General features: G+C 33.3%; 1 protein-coding gene across 5 annotated transcripts; it reads right to left on the bottom strand.

Moving 5' to 3' along the window:
- On the bottom strand, positions 4946-8570 carry LOC109328744 (actin-related protein 6). 5 transcript variants are annotated; one of them, XM_019562346.1, is made up of 8 exons: positions 7775-8570; positions 6548-6758; positions 6397-6460; positions 6179-6263; positions 6022-6072; positions 5826-5888; positions 5586-5749; positions 4946-5509 (listed from the first exon to the last, which is right to left on the bottom strand). In XM_019562346.1, exons 1-7 carry the CDS (start codon positions 8500-8502, stop codon positions 5620-5622), a joined length of 1332 nt encoding a protein of 443 aa, XP_019417891.1. In that variant the 5' UTR covers positions 8503-8570; the 3' UTR covers positions 4946-5509; positions 5586-5619. The 5 variants fall into 5 exon arrangements, with proteins under 5 accessions (XP_019417891.1, XP_019417894.1, XP_019417890.1 ...); XM_019562349.1 differs by having other exon boundaries at positions 4946-5489; XM_019562345.1 differs by having other exon boundaries at positions 5590-5749.

Here is a 16791-nt window from a genome sequence, read left to right as displayed (position 1 = left end):
CAAATTAGATGCCTAACGTAAGAGTTGTTGAATATAGAAAAATAATCATCTTTATTAATAGAAAGGTAAGTGCATGTTTTTGTACTTGTTTGTAGTGGCAAAAAATATAATTTTATTATAATGAAAAGAGTAAATGTATCATTAAAAATTATATTTTTATTTTATTTTTTGAAGCACTTATCTTTTTATTAGTGGAGAAAATCCTAACTTGAAAAAGCGTAGTTATGGTCGTTAGTTCTTGGTTAAGTTAGAAAATGGTTTTTCCTCTTCAACAACGGTCAACTCATCAACAATAATACTATCTAACTTCATGTTGAAGAAATACAACTTCAATAGGTAAATCTTAGAATTGCAAGTCTAGTTAAGTTAACCACACCCCTTTTAAAAAAAACACTTTTTAACTTCCTATTTCATAATAAGTTTTTTGAAAAATAATCATCTCCAATACTAAAGAAATAAGTTGTTATTTTTCTTTGGTATAAAAGAATAAAAGTGTCATCTAATTTTATATAAAGTATAAAAATGTCATGTCATTCTTTACCCAAATTTTATAAGTATATAATGTATTTACTAATGGTAGAGTCCATACAATATAAATTAAAAGTTATATTTATTTCATTATTTAAAAATGTTATTGCGTTTGGTTATATTTAAATAAAAAACATATGTAAAAGAATTTAAACTTTATGGATTGATGAGATTATATGACAAAATTATTGGAATCACAATTCTTATATAATATTAAAAAAATATAATATTTTAACTTTATTAGTAAAAAATAATTTAACAGTTAAAAATAATTATTTCTCCCTTTTTAATTTATCTATTATATAATTTTTAGTTTTTGACAAAATATTCATCACATAATTTTGCTGTCATTTTTCAAATGGCAAAGGTATATCTTATTTTTTATTTGATTCATTGTATATTTAAAAATATTAATGCCAACAATAAAAAATCTGAAAGTTAATGATTAATTAGGATGGAGCGAGACCCGATCCAACCCGTAAATTTGTATCAACCCGATGATTTAGGGACGGGTCTAACCCGTCCAAATAAATAAAAAAGTCAGACTTGATTAAAACGGATAGACGCGACGTTAAAAAAGGACGGGTTCAGGTTTATGTCCGGGTCACCCGTCCCTATTAAACTCATTTTATTTTAGACTCATCCTTCACGCGTCACATCCTAATTAGGGACAAGTTCGGATTCAAAAATTAATCCGATCAATATTTAAAGACGAGTGAGAGACATGCTTAACCTGTCTCACATTTACCCTATCATTAATATTCTTTTGTGCCGAATGAATTCATGTAGCTCAAGTCTTTGAATTCTCACACTCATTTGTTCTTAACATTTCAAAAATGAAAAAAATATTATTCTTATAATAAATTAGTTTAAAAATTCTCCTAAAATAGGAAAACGATATGTGTCACATTCTGCTTATGCCATGTTAACACATATCATTTTATTATAATAAAAAACTTTTTAAATTGATTAGAGAATATATCATTATTATATTAAAAAAATTAGTATATATGGTATATTAAAAGTTAAAGCGTTCAAGCTTGATGCATTTTCAGTGGCCACAACTCTTTTAAGTGGAGGTCAAGCCCCTAAAATAAAATCAAAGGAAAAAATAAGTCATGCATACTTGCATGTTTGATTATGCAATCTAAATTCAATATGTTTAATTTTATTTTTGTTGCAGTTTTGATTTTTATAGATATATTATAATATTTAATTTATTTAATATAAAATACTACGTAATGTTTTTATGGACCAGAATAAAATGGGATGCTATTATTTCTGTAGGAGGATACTTGATGACACTTGATAAGAGATGATGAATTGTGATATGAATAGAGATAGAGCATCAGTTCTTAATATTATTCTTAATATAATAAGAATATTTTTATTCTATTTTCTACTATTTTTTATATTTTATTCTTAAATAAGAATAAAAGTGACTAAATAAGAATACTCCATATTGAGGAGAGAAGAACAATAAAAATACACAAACCATGAATAAATACAAGCACAAATATATATAGAAACATCAAAAAAAATATAAAATTATTACAAAAAATTAAAATTTTACGGAAACCAAAATTAAAAAAAAATCGAAGAACCTTAAGTAGTTTTCCTTGATCCAAAAGTCCACCAATTATAATTAATTTCTGACATTTCTAATAAATTATAATAATTTTTAATTTATTAATAAATAAATAAGTAATTATTCTTAGTGTTTTACAATATTTATTATAAAATATAAAAGTAAGGGTAAGTTACCAGGACAAGGATTACCTGTCCCGGACCAATCAAACATCACAAAATAATATTAAAATATTAATTTCTGTTTTTATAATTTTGCTTTTTAAATGAATGAAACTTTATGATTGGCTTAGTACACCAAATGAGACATGAATGATGACATGTGATCTCCATCTAGGTTATGAGACCCAAAAAAGAATAAGAATAATGTTTGTCATGTGAAAAAAAATAAATGTTTTTCTTATTTTATGGGAAGTTATAATAAATTATAACATAATGTGTGATACTCATATAAGAATGAAAACATTATTATTGATTATAGATGTTGTTATGCATGTTTTGCTTATGGTAAAATGAAAAGGAACTAATGGAAATTTGTACGAGTTGGTGTGAGAAGACTATGATAAGGAAAGACAAATGATACAAATGAGCATCTGGATAAGATAAAAATTGTGTATTTTTCCTCGTACAATTAATATATTTTTTAGGTAATGAATTAATTTTTTTCAGGATGTGTGACTGCCCCTAGTAACAAGTGTTGCTCACATGAATAGAACTTTTATATTTTAGTTATCTTGAAATCTAATAGAACCTTATACTTATAGACTAATACCTTGTTGGTAAGAATTTTATGTATTTGTCAAAGAAGAAAGTGACCTTTTGTGATGAAGGTTGAACAGTTATAAACTTGTGATTTTATGTTTGCCTATTTGCTTGATTTGTGTGGGTGGAAATGTCCGAATCACAAATTATAATGACTCCTTCCTATAAGAATAATCAAACAGCTTTAAAGGTGCCATTGTGCAGCACGTAACAAGGAACAGAATTATTTAAATAACCATAGTTAGACACTTTCTTCATTTAATCTACCTAACCTGTAATAATAATATAAAAAAACGAACAACATAAAACTTACACCAAAACCGCTATGAAATTATGTAAATTTGGTTCAAGACTTCAAACATGCTGAATCAAAAAATTCAAAATGAATATCACTTCTGACCAAAACTAGTAGAAAAGTCTTTCCATCATCACCTTATATATGTCTACCACCAGAATCTCTTAACACACAATTTCATCTTCTTGAACCAGCCCTCTATGAGCTGATCTATTCGCATGATGGTAGATTGGTAGGGGCATGTGGCTCCACAAAGTTGAAAAAAATAATTTTTTTTAATTAAGTTATGATGTAATGTGATTTTTAATTCTTAAAAAAAAATTAATCTAATGTGATTTATTAAACTTTATATACAATATCAAAACTTTTGTTAATTTTTTATCTTCAACTACTTTATTTAATTTAATTTAATTTCATTTATTGTATGAACTTTTTGTTTTTTTTTAATTATTCAACCATGTTTGCAGGCCGCGCAAATCCGATAGCCCATTTTAAAACAGGAAGAACATTAAATTTTATCCGTTAAATCAATATGGGCATGCCCGCGCGATTAAATTTTGCCATCTCACTCAAATATATATCTATAGATATAATATTATAATGATGATTTATATAACATTCCATCTTAGAACCAACTTCTTCAACTGTCTTTTGGATAAAAAGGAGAAAGGAAAAATGTTAGCATATTTTATATTCACCTCTAAAATCTAAAGCAAAATGCGAGTAGAACACATCTCCTAGCCGAAGAAAATAATTTTTTAACTGGACACTGACTATGAGGAGGGTCCAATACGTGTAGGAGAGCATATGACACTAAGTATCACATTTAGCTATGTTTCTTACTGTCCTACGCTTGGAATTCATTAAGGAGGCTTGTCTACACTAGAAGGCATAGACAAACACATATTAATATTTAGAGTAAATATTCATTTTAGTTTTTTATATTTTTCAACCTTACAAGTTTACTCTCTCAAAAATTGAAAAACCCAAAATGGTCCCTAGAAATTTCAAGTGCAGGTCAAATTAATATTTTTCAGCATATTTTACAACCCTTGATATAAACTAATTTGACCCTAAACATGATTAATTTGATCCTAAAATTGACTAATTTGACCCTAAGTTGTTTGTTGAATGCACATTTGAAACACTTTGGGGACCATTTTAGATTTTTCAATTTTTGGAGGAACCAAACTGATAAGGTCGAAACACATGAGAGACTGAAGTGTGTATTTACTCTCTACTTAACATGGTAAAAGGCATCTTTGGTAATCCTAAAAATCAAATGTCATTTTCAACTGATATCCACACCAAAATGCCCTTAAAATCATCATGGCATATGAACTGAAGCCAGCTCCAATGTCACCCAAATGCACACTAAGTTGAACAGGGGAGCACGGTTTACATGCTACACACATGAAGAACAAATATTCAATTCATGAAACATCAGCCATCACAGAATACAAATAACAAAAACAATAACTTATGTATTTGTTTCAGAACAAAGTTTTATCATGAGTAACATTGAAAATGAATGTAAACATTTTCAAAATCTGTTTCAAATTAGATTCATACCAAAGAGGTTGTGAGCAAGTCACATGAATATATGCAACTCCAATTTCTCTGTCAATGTGACTCGATGATTCGTGGTTTTTAGTTGATACTGGGACTAAAACTGGTTGATTGAGCATGGTGGTGGATAACTATAACTTCTAATTATAAGCTATTTAAACACATTAAAATCAATTCAAACAGATCATGAAAATCGAGTGGAGCTGACGGATGTGGTGCCATTAAAATTTAATAGCTGTACTGCTCAAGCAAGACATAATCTGCAGAAAACAACTAGAAAGTAAAGAAGGAAACGCAACTTGAGGTAGAATAACAGTAAGAATATTTACAAAAAAGAATCCACACAATTCACAGAACTACACTGTAAAATAAGGTAATGAAATTCTTAAGGCTAACTTCTGATGATGCAATATATATCATTCGCAAAATAATTCGATACCGCATTAGATGGACTTCGAAATCAGTCACACACATCCACACAAAAGGTAACTTGCCATCCTATGCACTCTGATCCAAAATACAGGTCTGGCTGCATCAGCTGTCTTGGAAACTGGACCATATAGCTTCTCAAATAAACCCTTTTCCAGAGAAGATGATCCTGAATACACCCCTTGGCAAAAAAAATCCATTGAAAAGATTTGTTGACTGAACATTGGCTGAATAATGCAATTACTCACAGTGGGTTTAATAAACATTCTCCCTTTGCGCACTTTTTGAACTGGCAGTCCAGTGTCTCCCCTTCCATGTCCTACTTGTTTTTTTAGAAAGGTGTAAGGATTAGGAAATGAGAGAGAATAACAATGAAATATTTATGAATTACAATAACTAAATAGTACATGCTTACATACAAGATCAGCCATGATGGTAGCTTGCAGTATTTAGTGAAAGAATCTTTTGCGACACCTAGCAGAACCATGTTCCTCATACTCAGACTTGGTGACACACATTGCTTCAAAATCTGGACTCGATGCCAACAATGATCCTCCACGCCAAACACCTAAAATTGGACTGTAAAAGAAGCTTAAGTTCTTTTATGGAAATTCTCAACATGCAGGAAACAAAACTATTAAGTCAAGATGTTTACTCTTCTTGAGCAGTTATTTTCACATTATAGTCATCAGGAACTAGAGGTCGAAGCTCCTTCTCTCTACAAAATTTTGAATCAATTATTAAATTTTGTACACAACATTATACTATGGCAAAAAAAAAAATTAAGTAACAAAGTAAAGAAATTTAATGTATCATGGTACAAAGCGTAGTGGCCTAAACAAAAAACTTACAGTCTCGCAGCATATTGAGGAAATAAGGTGCTTCCACCAGTTAAAATAATACTGCCCAAAAATAAAAAGAACCCAATATTGAAAAATGGAACAGAATTAAGAAAATGCAAATAATAACAAACAGGATCATCAAATCAAATCCTTTGAATTGGTTAACCTTTCATAGAGTACAGGGTGGAGGTGTGGATGGCAGGAATTAACTGCTCGTACAATGCATTCTGCTAGCCCAGCCTGGTTCATTCCTGCGAACCAAAGAACATATAATAATGATGGGAAAAGTATCAAAGAAGACTAATATCCTCATTTACATTCACGGATTCACCTAACATATTGTGTTGTATTTCATTCAAAATTTAGTATTACATTTATACAGACCTAAATCTGCAGGGTGGAAGATCATCTCTGGGACAAGAAATCGTTCATTTGTCAAGTCAAATTCCTACAGAAGACAAAGTGAAAGCTAAAAATAAAAATCACGACCATAAATATGAATAAACGTCAAACAAAAAGAGATGCCTATGAATACATTTTTTGTCAAATCAACTGTCTTTCTCTCCTCAGGACGCTCAGCAAATTCCAGGCAATTCATATCTCCCTCCGGAGGACGAGAAAGTCCACCATCTGCCAAAGAGAGATACCTGTGTGCTTGTTCTGGATATTTAACAAACCCCTTCATGTGTGTAACACCATCTGGAAGCACATATGTGGACCTGAAGAGATTGTCTTTTCCCCTATTCCTATAAACCAACATTTGAAATCCATATTTACTGCCAACGTAAATCTTAACGAAGAAAAATATAACATAAAAATGCATATACCTAAGATACAAAATGCAAAGCAAAATAAAATAAAAGCGAGGAACACATATTAACAATAGATACACTCTAAATTTCATACAGTATTTTATCTGCTAATAATTGTTCTGAGCCGAGAACTTCATGTCCATAGCCCAACAGACCAACCCATCACCAATGAATCCGAGTGAGCTCAACAACCTCACCTACTTTGCCAAACCACCCTAGACCTGCATTGCCAGACTGCATTTCATCTACTCTACCTTGCGCCACCAAACTTATTTCTGCCATAGAGGCGGCCTTGCTGGCAGCATAGCAAACTGAGGACAATCAGAAGGGAAGTGATCCACTGCTTCCCAACTATCACCATGGTAGAAAAATCCACTGACCTCCTATAAATCTCATAGAACCTCAGAGAGCCTCTAACTCATATTCTCCCTGGTACCATCATTAATCTCTAGTTCTCTACTAATTCCCCCGCTTACTTGAGCTAACTATTAAGTGCTTTGAATGTATAAACCTTCACTCTCCAACCGCCATGACGGGAGGAGGATCAGAAGGATAGAGCCTGCCATAGAGGCAGTCATCCTCGCAGCATAGCAAGCTGAATACGATCCGAAAGGGGTGATCACTACTTCACCACTTTCGACCATGGTAGATAAACCCACTCACCTCTATAAAAATAGCATAAAACCCTATAGAGTCTCTAACTCATATTCTTTCTCATACTTTCATTACTCTCTATGCATCCCCCACTTAAATGACCAAGCATTACAATGCTTTGCAGCTTAAGGGATACCCTCACTCAAATCCCGAACATAGCAATAACATACAAATTACTTATTAACAATATGTATAACATGGACTATATTTAATTAATTTGTTGACAACACAATACATATTCCAAACTTCAAATGCAAGAAAACTGTCATGATCTTCCAATATGAATAACAACGAACCTCGCAATGGTGAGGTCACGAGGAACATCGAGGGAAACAAAGCAGAGCTTCTCTTTGACATCATCCATAATGAAAGTCTCTTCCATGACATTAACAGCCCGAAAAGACACAAGCTCCTTAAGGTAATTAGTGAGCGCCTTCCCACCCAAATCGATCCTCTTGGCAGCGTAATTAAGTGTAAAATTTTGAAAAACAGGAGATGCATGAGTAAATGAGAATCCACAGTCCACTACGAGGCTGCATTGGGCTCGAGACACGAGTGTATCGGGTCTGCGACTAGCCTCGTAGAGATGGACTAAGGAAGGAGAGTCAGCTACATAGAGTGAGTTGAAGTTGAAATCTTCGAACACGAGCTCGTCGAGGGAGCGCTGAATGGAGGGGAGAGTGAAAAGGGGTTCAGTGAGGAGGAGGGAAGAGTGGGAAGGGTTTATGTGGAGGATTGAGGAGAAGAGGTGGGACCAGATTTCGCGCTGGAGGTCTGGGTTTATTAGGTAGCCACGGTCAATGGGGCGACGAACTGCGGCGGAGGTTAGGTCCGGTTCAATGGTTGTTGTGGTGGTTGATGTGGTGGTTGTGGGAAGGGGGTTTGGGTGGAGCCATTTTTTGGAGGCGGGAGAGCGGTATAGGCAGTTGGGGAGAATGGTGGAGGGATCACGTTCGCCGCCAAGGCCGGCTTTGATTAGGCCCCCGCCATTGTCTAGAACCACCACGGTGGAGGTTGAGGACATTTTGGGCCAAAACTAAGAGGTTTGGGAAAATTTTGTTTTTTCGGGGTTTTGGAAAGAACTACTATAGCTAAGATCTCTCTAGGTGCCTCCCCTCTAATATTGTGGACCCTCCCAATTAATGAGAAAGTGGCACCTAATTGTCAAGTATTCATCTATCCCCTACTTTAGTATTTGACTTTGTTGATGGAAGAACCTTTAACCACCAGGAGTTCCATTATTATTGGGCATTGGAAGAGTAGAGAGTGATAAGTGAGACACTACGTCTTGAATCAAAACCTTGAGTTAGTTTCATGCTTCTTTTCTCCTTATAAATCATTTCACTTCTCCCCTCATATTCAATGTGAGACTTCACACATGAATAAACCCAACAACCTCCTCCTTAAGTTTGGGTACTTTACACTTACCAGTCCACTCCCCCTTAAGTCCACTGTCCTAGTCGAGCCATCGGCTCTGATACCACTTGTTTGACTAGACCAAGACCGTGGAGTTTCATTGTTATTGGGGTGTGAGAAAAGTGGAGAGTCACAAGTGAGACATCATATCTTGAACCAAAACCTTAAGGCAATGGTGGTTCTATGAGTCTTTTCCACTTATAAACTTTTTCACTTATCCCCTTATGTCCAATGTGAGACTTCACACTTGAATAAACCCAACAATTTTTTAATGTGGTTCGACAATTTGTCTACGTCCACGACTGAAGAGTAATGAGAATAAAAGAATAAGAAGATAGAGTATGCATTAAGTTTAAAGTATTGATATGTCTTACAATGACTTGGAGCATTCCTATTTATAGTTGAAACTTTTGAAGATTATGTGGCCAAAATAAAAAGCATGCATGTTGGCTTCACTATAGCCACTTCTTTTGTTTGGCTACAAAAAGACCACATCATTCTCTCTTTGTTTAAGCTAATATTTAACCACTTCTTTTGCTTGGCTACAAGAAGGTCACATGATTTTCTTTTTATTTTAGCCAATATTTAATAAATCTCCACATTGGCTAAAAGACCGTCATAGCTATTTTCTTGCTACTCTTCTTCATACCCACTAGAGATTCTGAACATCAATCAAGTCTAGACAATTTTTGGACTTGGTATCGCCGTCATGTCTGCCAAATTATCCGCAATGGTTATTTTCTTAATCTAAATTTTTTTTCTCTCCATGATATCTATGATAAAGTGCATCTGAATATCAACATGCTTAATTCTTTCGTAATATATTGGATTCTTTGTCAAATGTATAACACTTTGATTATCGCAGTAGATGGTTGTTTCTTCCACTTGTATACTTAATTCTTCAACTAGACCTTTCTCCCAAATGGCTTCCTTTACAACTTCTATTACTACGACATACTCCACTTCAGTTGTAGACAAAGCAACAAATGATTGTAGCATTGCTTTCCAAGTAATTGTATAACCTCATAGTATAAAGACATATCCGGTGAGTGATCTTCGCTTATCTAGATCTCCGACATAATCCGAGTCAACGAATATGATGGTCTTGTCTATAGTATCTTTGACTTTTCCATACAATAGGTATGTTGTACCTTTCGGGTAGCACATAATCCATCTCACAATAGGTATGTTGTACCACACTTACTGCCTGTGTAATATGTAGTTCTGGTACATACCATGACATACATGAGACTGCCAACTGCACTAACATAAAGTACACTTGACATATCCCTTTCGTTATTAGTTTGTGGACACAAGGCCGTTGAAAGTTTGAAATGAGTCGCCAATGGAGTAATGACTGGTTTAGTATTTTGCACGCCTAAGCATTCCAACACTTTCACAATATACTTCCTTTGTGACAGAAACATCACCCTTTATTTTCTATCCCTCTAAATGTCAATTTCCCAGAATTTTCCTTCTAGTTATCTTGTGAAAATTAATATTGTATATTTTTTGTTTGATTCAGATTCCTTGACATGACTCACACGAGGTGTCGAAGTCATTAGTTACACTAAGTCATCTCCGATTATTTCAGTCAAAATATAACGACCTTTATTATTTCATTCAGTAAACCATGTGACACACATATGAGTAGTTTATTTTCTAAAACGTGAAACTCTATCATGTTTTCACCACCAATGATAATTAAGAAATTTTTTGATTTCACACTTCCTTCGTCATTGATGTTTTTTCCATCCTACACTGCGACATTGTCTTCTTCCTCTTACGGATGGTAGTTGTCATTCCCAACCCATCTCTTCTTTCCTTTTGAGAATAAAAAACAGAATCACATAAATGAAATGGAACCCTCCATAAAGGATGAGGCTTGCAAATTGATGAGAACAGAATCCTTCCCAAATTATGTGATTTGCACATTGTTGGAAATGAAACCTTCCACATAGCATCAATGTGTAGAAAATCATGTGGTTCATTATTAGAAAAGTAATTCAAGATTTTTTGAACTATGTATATTTTCTATTTTGGGTTGCATCTGGTTGAATGCTTGAGACATATTATTGTATGAAGTCTTCTATTGCATAGTATTGGAGCAGAAAGAGAAATCAATGTTATCTATTGAATTTTTTTCTTATAACTTATACCAATTAGAAATACCCCATGTGTTTTGAGTCCAAGGGTGAGTTAGAAATTGTAATCCTTATTTTATAATAATATATTGTTAGTTGCTCAACGCTCTCTAGAGCATATGCACAATTGGTCGAATCATGTTAACAATTTTTTGTGTTCTTCTCTCTTATATATTTTATGCTCTTTATTTCATTGCTTGCAACTAATACTTCATAGTAATTGCTTCCGCTGACCACACTTTGCTATCAAAGCCAAACTCATTGTGGAGAAGTTTGATGAAACTGATAACTTTGGATTGTGGCAAAGAATAGTGAAGAACGTGTTGGCTAGACGAGGTCTATTAAAGACATTGCGCGAGGATAAATCAAGTGAGTTGAAGGAAAATAAAATATGACATGAATGTAGATGGGATCACAATCGTGATAGATCCAAACCCCAAAAAATCCACATATGTTGCATTAGGACCTAGGTGGAGATAGGAACCCAGGTGGATACCAAGCTTTGTAATATGTGTTGTCAATGTCTCTCTCACTATTGGAGATTATGATTTTCTATGCAAAGTGAAGTGGTGAATCATTATGACGATTCTATGACATCATGGAGAAGTATGTTAATTGCTAGTAGAGTATAAGGTGGATATGATAGTTCTTCGAACTATGATTGCTGATATAAATAGTAGTGGTAGTTGTTGAGGCTTTGTAAAGAAGCTCCATCAATTAGGTGGGATGAATATTGAAGAATGTCATTGTTGGTGAACTTTGGTGTAGAGGTTCTATAGTTCCAAAACACTTCTTAGCAACGAAGAGCTAAACGACATGTTTTGTTAGACGATGGTACGAGGAAGTTGCACTACAAGTTTAGAGAGTTGGGCTCTTGGTGACATTATCAAGGATATTCGAAAAATGCTTACACTAAATGGGGAGCATGCTCTTGTATGGAGGAGATGGTGAAGCTGAATATTCACTAAGGTGGATATTATTTTATATATTTCCTAAGGAGCAAGATATTCATCTATTTCAATTAAAGGTGAGATTATTGGGGATGTTTCAAATATATTGTTGTATGAAGTCCCATATTGCCTAGTATTAGAGTGGAGGATAGAAACCAATGTTAGATATTAGACTCAAGTCATTTGTGAGAACTTGTACCAATTAGAAGCACCAATTAGAATTGCTCCATCAGTCTTTGGTCTATGGGTGTGCTATAACTTACAATTCTGATTCTATACTACTACCAATTGTCGTTTAATGCTCCCAAAAACGTATGTGCAATTGACCAGTCCTGTTAACAAATTATCATATCTTCTTATCTTCTATTTATTTTATGCCCTTTATTTAGTTTCTTGTGATCCATGCTTCACGTCCATCACTTCCATTGTTCCATGAGAGAAGAAATGTTCTAGAATAGTGAGCATATTAGCTTTAGAAGAACATAACGTTTTAATTGTCCATTTACTTATATGTCTACTTTCAAAATTCCTTATTCTTATGTCATGTGTTGTGTCTCATAATTTTATCATGTTCCAAAGTGTTCTTGTGTTGGTGGGAGTTGATAGGAATATAGACCTCCTTAATGAATCTGAGCAATAGTCAGTCTTAAAAAGTTGTTAGAGCATGGCTCTGATTTAAAATACAATCCAAACCTAATGCAATCGCAAAAATTTGGATGTGGTTTCAGCAATGCACCGCAATTGTAGTGTGATTGAAATTCACACCAAAAACCGCAACAAGATTAGAAGACAAAGTTGCATTTACTTTTTGCTTTCAACAAGATTACAAGACAAAATTGCTTTCTAATCCAACTTCCATATGTCAAACTAGATTCCAAGACAAATTTTTTAGAAAAAAGCAAAAGAGATGCAAAGTAGAAGGTAGTGAGATGTTATCAATAATTCATAATTTCATGCACAAAGGAATCCTTATAGATCAATTTTATTTGTGATTGTTTCTCACTCTCTCTTTCTAATTTCACCTCCTCTAAGAGAAATCCTTACAAGTCGGCAGCCAACATCACCATCTACCACCACTGTTGTGTCGTGATAGTGCATCGTCTTCATTGCGACCGCAACATCAAACAAAAACACTTCAAGGCAAGGTAAACAATAGTCAAAACCTTTTCAATCATTTTTCTATTTATTTTTTCTAAGACACCGAGGATTTAGGACGGAGAATCGAGGAGCCGGTGAGAAGTGAGGAGATGACAATGCCGATAATGACACCTCAATCACTTGAATCGCCTCTGTTTGTCGTTCTTCATTCATGTCACGATGCCCCTTATGGGTTGATAGTGTAGTGTGGTGCACCTATGTTATTGGAAGCTTGGACAATGACGGTGAGCTTAATTTTTTTTAACTTGGATAGCTTAAGAGTTGAGTAGTTGAGAGACGAAAGTGTGAGATGTTCCTTTTCTACAGAGTGTTGAGACTTGAGATAATGAGAGAGGAGATAGGAGAATGGATAAAATGGAAATGAGAGAATGAGAGAATGAAAATTAATTCTCCTAAATGGGAATGAGAGTGGAGTGCACGACCATTTGGGAATTTTGCCCACCCAATATTGGTGACTCCAAAAACTTAGAAATGTGAAGAGTAGGGTATAATTATGCTAATAAAAATTAATTCTAAAAACAACACTACTTTGGAAGTCATCCATTTATTTTATAGGTTAACAAAAGTAATTTATATGGCCAGTTTTTTTTTACCCAAATTTGATTTGGTATTATTATATGTAGACATATTTATGTAATATTGGTTTAGAACATCAGTTTATTGATAATTAAATATACTATTTTTTATTAATAATTATTCTCCAAATTATTGATTAACAATTCTTGTAAACTTATATATTTTGTTTGCATTCAGGTAGTGTAAAATTTTCACAATGCTTCCAAGAGAAGAATTCCCAACAAAAGGTTAGAGGGTGCTCCAAGTGAAGATATTTGATGGGATTTTGGAACACAAGTACGTGAACATCGAAATAATATTAAATGTAAACTCTGCAAAAAAGCAACCAAGGGTGTATCACTAGATTGTAGCAATATATAACACATTATAGAGGACAATACCAGGTTGGGCTAGAGTCATTGGTGTAATAGAGAAGGCATGATGAAACTCCTCCTAGATGGAAAAGAAAAAAAGTTGACTAAAAAAAAAAAGATAAGTTTAAAGCATAATTAAGAGGGGATACTAATGAAGAAGATCTTGATGACTATATTACTGAGCAAGTGATGCAAGCTAAAAAAGCAAGCCTTAATTCCCAATATGAATGGGAACAAATGCAACATTTTAGGCAACAAACAAGGGGGTATGAGAATATAAAGGTGGAAGCTCTCGTGCAAGTTGTAGTGACGCTTCAAGGCTGCAAGATATCAATTTTAATTTGAGGTCTATAGATATTGATCTAGTGAGGAGTAGAATCGTGAAACAACCTAAAATAACTGGTTGTTTTATGGATGCAGCTTGGAAAAAGCTTAAAGAAGTTATGGGGAAGTTTATAACCTATGAAACAATGGCCATGAATGTAACCAAGTGTCCTTGGATTCATAATTTAATTGTTGCAACAATTGAGGTTGATCAATAAGTTAAATGTCCAACTCCTTATGAAATTTCAACTGTGTTTGAAGGCTGAATATAATAATATGTGTGAATGGACTAAAACATTGAAATTCACATGGAAAGAGACTAGGGGAATGATAGTGTGTGACAGTTGGACATATAGTATAAACCACAAGCACATTATGAATTTTATGTGTACTTCAACAAAGGAACAATTTTCATAAATTTTGTTGATGCCTCCGATGTTGATAGCAGAAAAGCAGATTACTACTTCTAGTTGATGAATAAAATCATGGATGAAGTGAGAGAAGAATATGTCGTTAAAATTGTTACAAATAATGAAAAAGCACTTAAAGGAGCTGACCAAAAGTTTATGGAAAAGAGACCACATTTATATTGGTCTACATGCTCAACTCATTGTTTCGATCTTTACTTGGAGGATGTTGGAAAAAAGAAAAATGTGCAAAAATCATCGGAGGAAGCAAAGACAGTGACAATCTTCATCTATAACTATATATGGACAATAAATCTTATAAAAAATATATTGGAGGTAAGGAAATTGTTCATCCTGACATCACTCAATTTGCAACAAAGTTCTTGCAGCTTCAAGTGATTGTGAATCAAAAGCAAGGAATAAAACAAATGTTCAACTCCAAAGAATTCAGAAATCTAAGTTTTACAAACAAAAGAATGGGCCAACACTTTAAGCAAGGAAAATTGTGTCGGGTCATGATTTCTATAGTAGGGTTATATATACATTAAAAGTATTTCAGCCTATAGTCAAAATACTAAGGCCGATGGATGGTGACACAAAGCCCACAATGGGTTTTCTTTATGAAGCGCTTGACCATGCTAAACAATCAATTCAAAAACATTGCTGCTAACATTCTCAATACAATGATATAATTGACAAGAGATAAAAGTTCACGCACTCTGATCTTCACTCTACATGTATGTTAGTAAAACTTATATTTAATTCTATCATATGATTCATAATTTCACATCTCCATTCTAATATTCATACTTTAATAAATTGATAGGTTATTTTCCTAACCCGCAATTTTAATATGGAGTCGAACACAAAACTGATGCATATAAAGAAATATTTGATCGAACAATAATGTCACCATGAAACTTGAAAGAGACATGAATAACCAAATTAAATATTATATTTTTATTTTTAAATTATAATTTAAGATTATGCATTTATATAATGATATGTTGTTTTATTTTATACAATTGCTTCTTTTTATAAATAAATCAGAGACATTTGGTACATCTCAAGTTCAATCAGCTTGGTCTATAATGAATCAAGGTAAAATAATATTTCTCATATTTATTTATACTATTGTATTTTAAACACTTTTTGCGATCATCATAACTTGTTTATTTTTCTGTTAATATAAATATATTAATTGTAGATGATATTTGGTTCATGCTCACTGAACTTAAAAACATTGTAATTAAAGTTCTCACTCCTTCAACCAAAAATTGTAAGAGAAACTGTAGCACATTTAGCTACATTCATATAAAGAAAAAGAATAGACTCACATATAATAAGTTACATAGACTTATCTATACATTATACAATATGAAGTTGAAGATGAGAAATGAAATGAGAAGAAATCAAGAAGAAATTGAAGGAAGTTATAATCCTATTAATCTTGATAACATATTTGAAGAAGATGATTCATTGTCTAAATGGATAGAAGAAAGGGAAATGTAGCACTAGATGGAGCACAAAATGCAAAGTGGCTTCCTATAATTGATACCGGCGATAAAAACAAAAATATGGAAGTTGATAGTGATGATATTAGTTCTGATGAAAATAATGGTGGTATAAGCCCACCAAGAGACGATGGTCGTAATGGTGATGGTAATGTTGAGGCTGGAGAAAGTGACGATGAAGGTGAGCAAATGCACAATGATCCATATGAGAAGATGTAATTACATAGGCGTGATCATAGTCTAATTGATCTCACAATGTCTAGGTCGAGTATGGTTCATTCTAGTGATTCATTTAATGATAATAGCAGAACCGAGTCGCAATTTAGGAAAGGAAAAAACAAAATATTACACTTGAAGATGCTTCCCCTTCTAGTCTTGCACAATATCTTAGTGATTTTAGCATTAATAAGACATCTCAAAGCAGTCAAGGGTACAATCCAATGCATCATACATATTATCCACATGGTTATT

The sequence above is a fragment of the Lupinus angustifolius genome, chromosome LG15 (genome assembly GCF_001865875.1).
Source record: "Lupinus angustifolius cultivar Tanjil chromosome LG15, LupAngTanjil_v1.0, whole genome shotgun sequence".
NCBI lineage: Eukaryota > Viridiplantae > Streptophyta > Magnoliopsida > Fabales > Fabaceae > Lupinus > Lupinus angustifolius.
Note: the sequence above shows the minus strand (reverse complement) of the source record. Positions and strands in the feature narration are given on the sequence as shown.

What these genes read in the sequence shown, in the direction of transcription:
- LOC109328744 (XM_019562346.1), bottom strand. Translation starts at nt 8,502, where the DNA reads ATGTCCTCAACCTCCACCGTGGTGGTTCTAGACAATGGCGGGGGCCTA. An exon ending in CTTCCACCCTGCAGATTTAG is followed by an intron (nt 6,264 to 6,396) that starts GTCTGTATAAAT and finishes TTTGGTTCGCAG; the next exon opens with GAATGAACCAGGCTGGGCTA. An exon ending in CCTCAATATGCTGCGAGACT is followed by an intron (nt 5,889 to 6,021) that starts GTAAGTTTTTTG and finishes AAAATTTTGTAG; the next exon opens with AGAGAAGGAGCTTCGACCTC.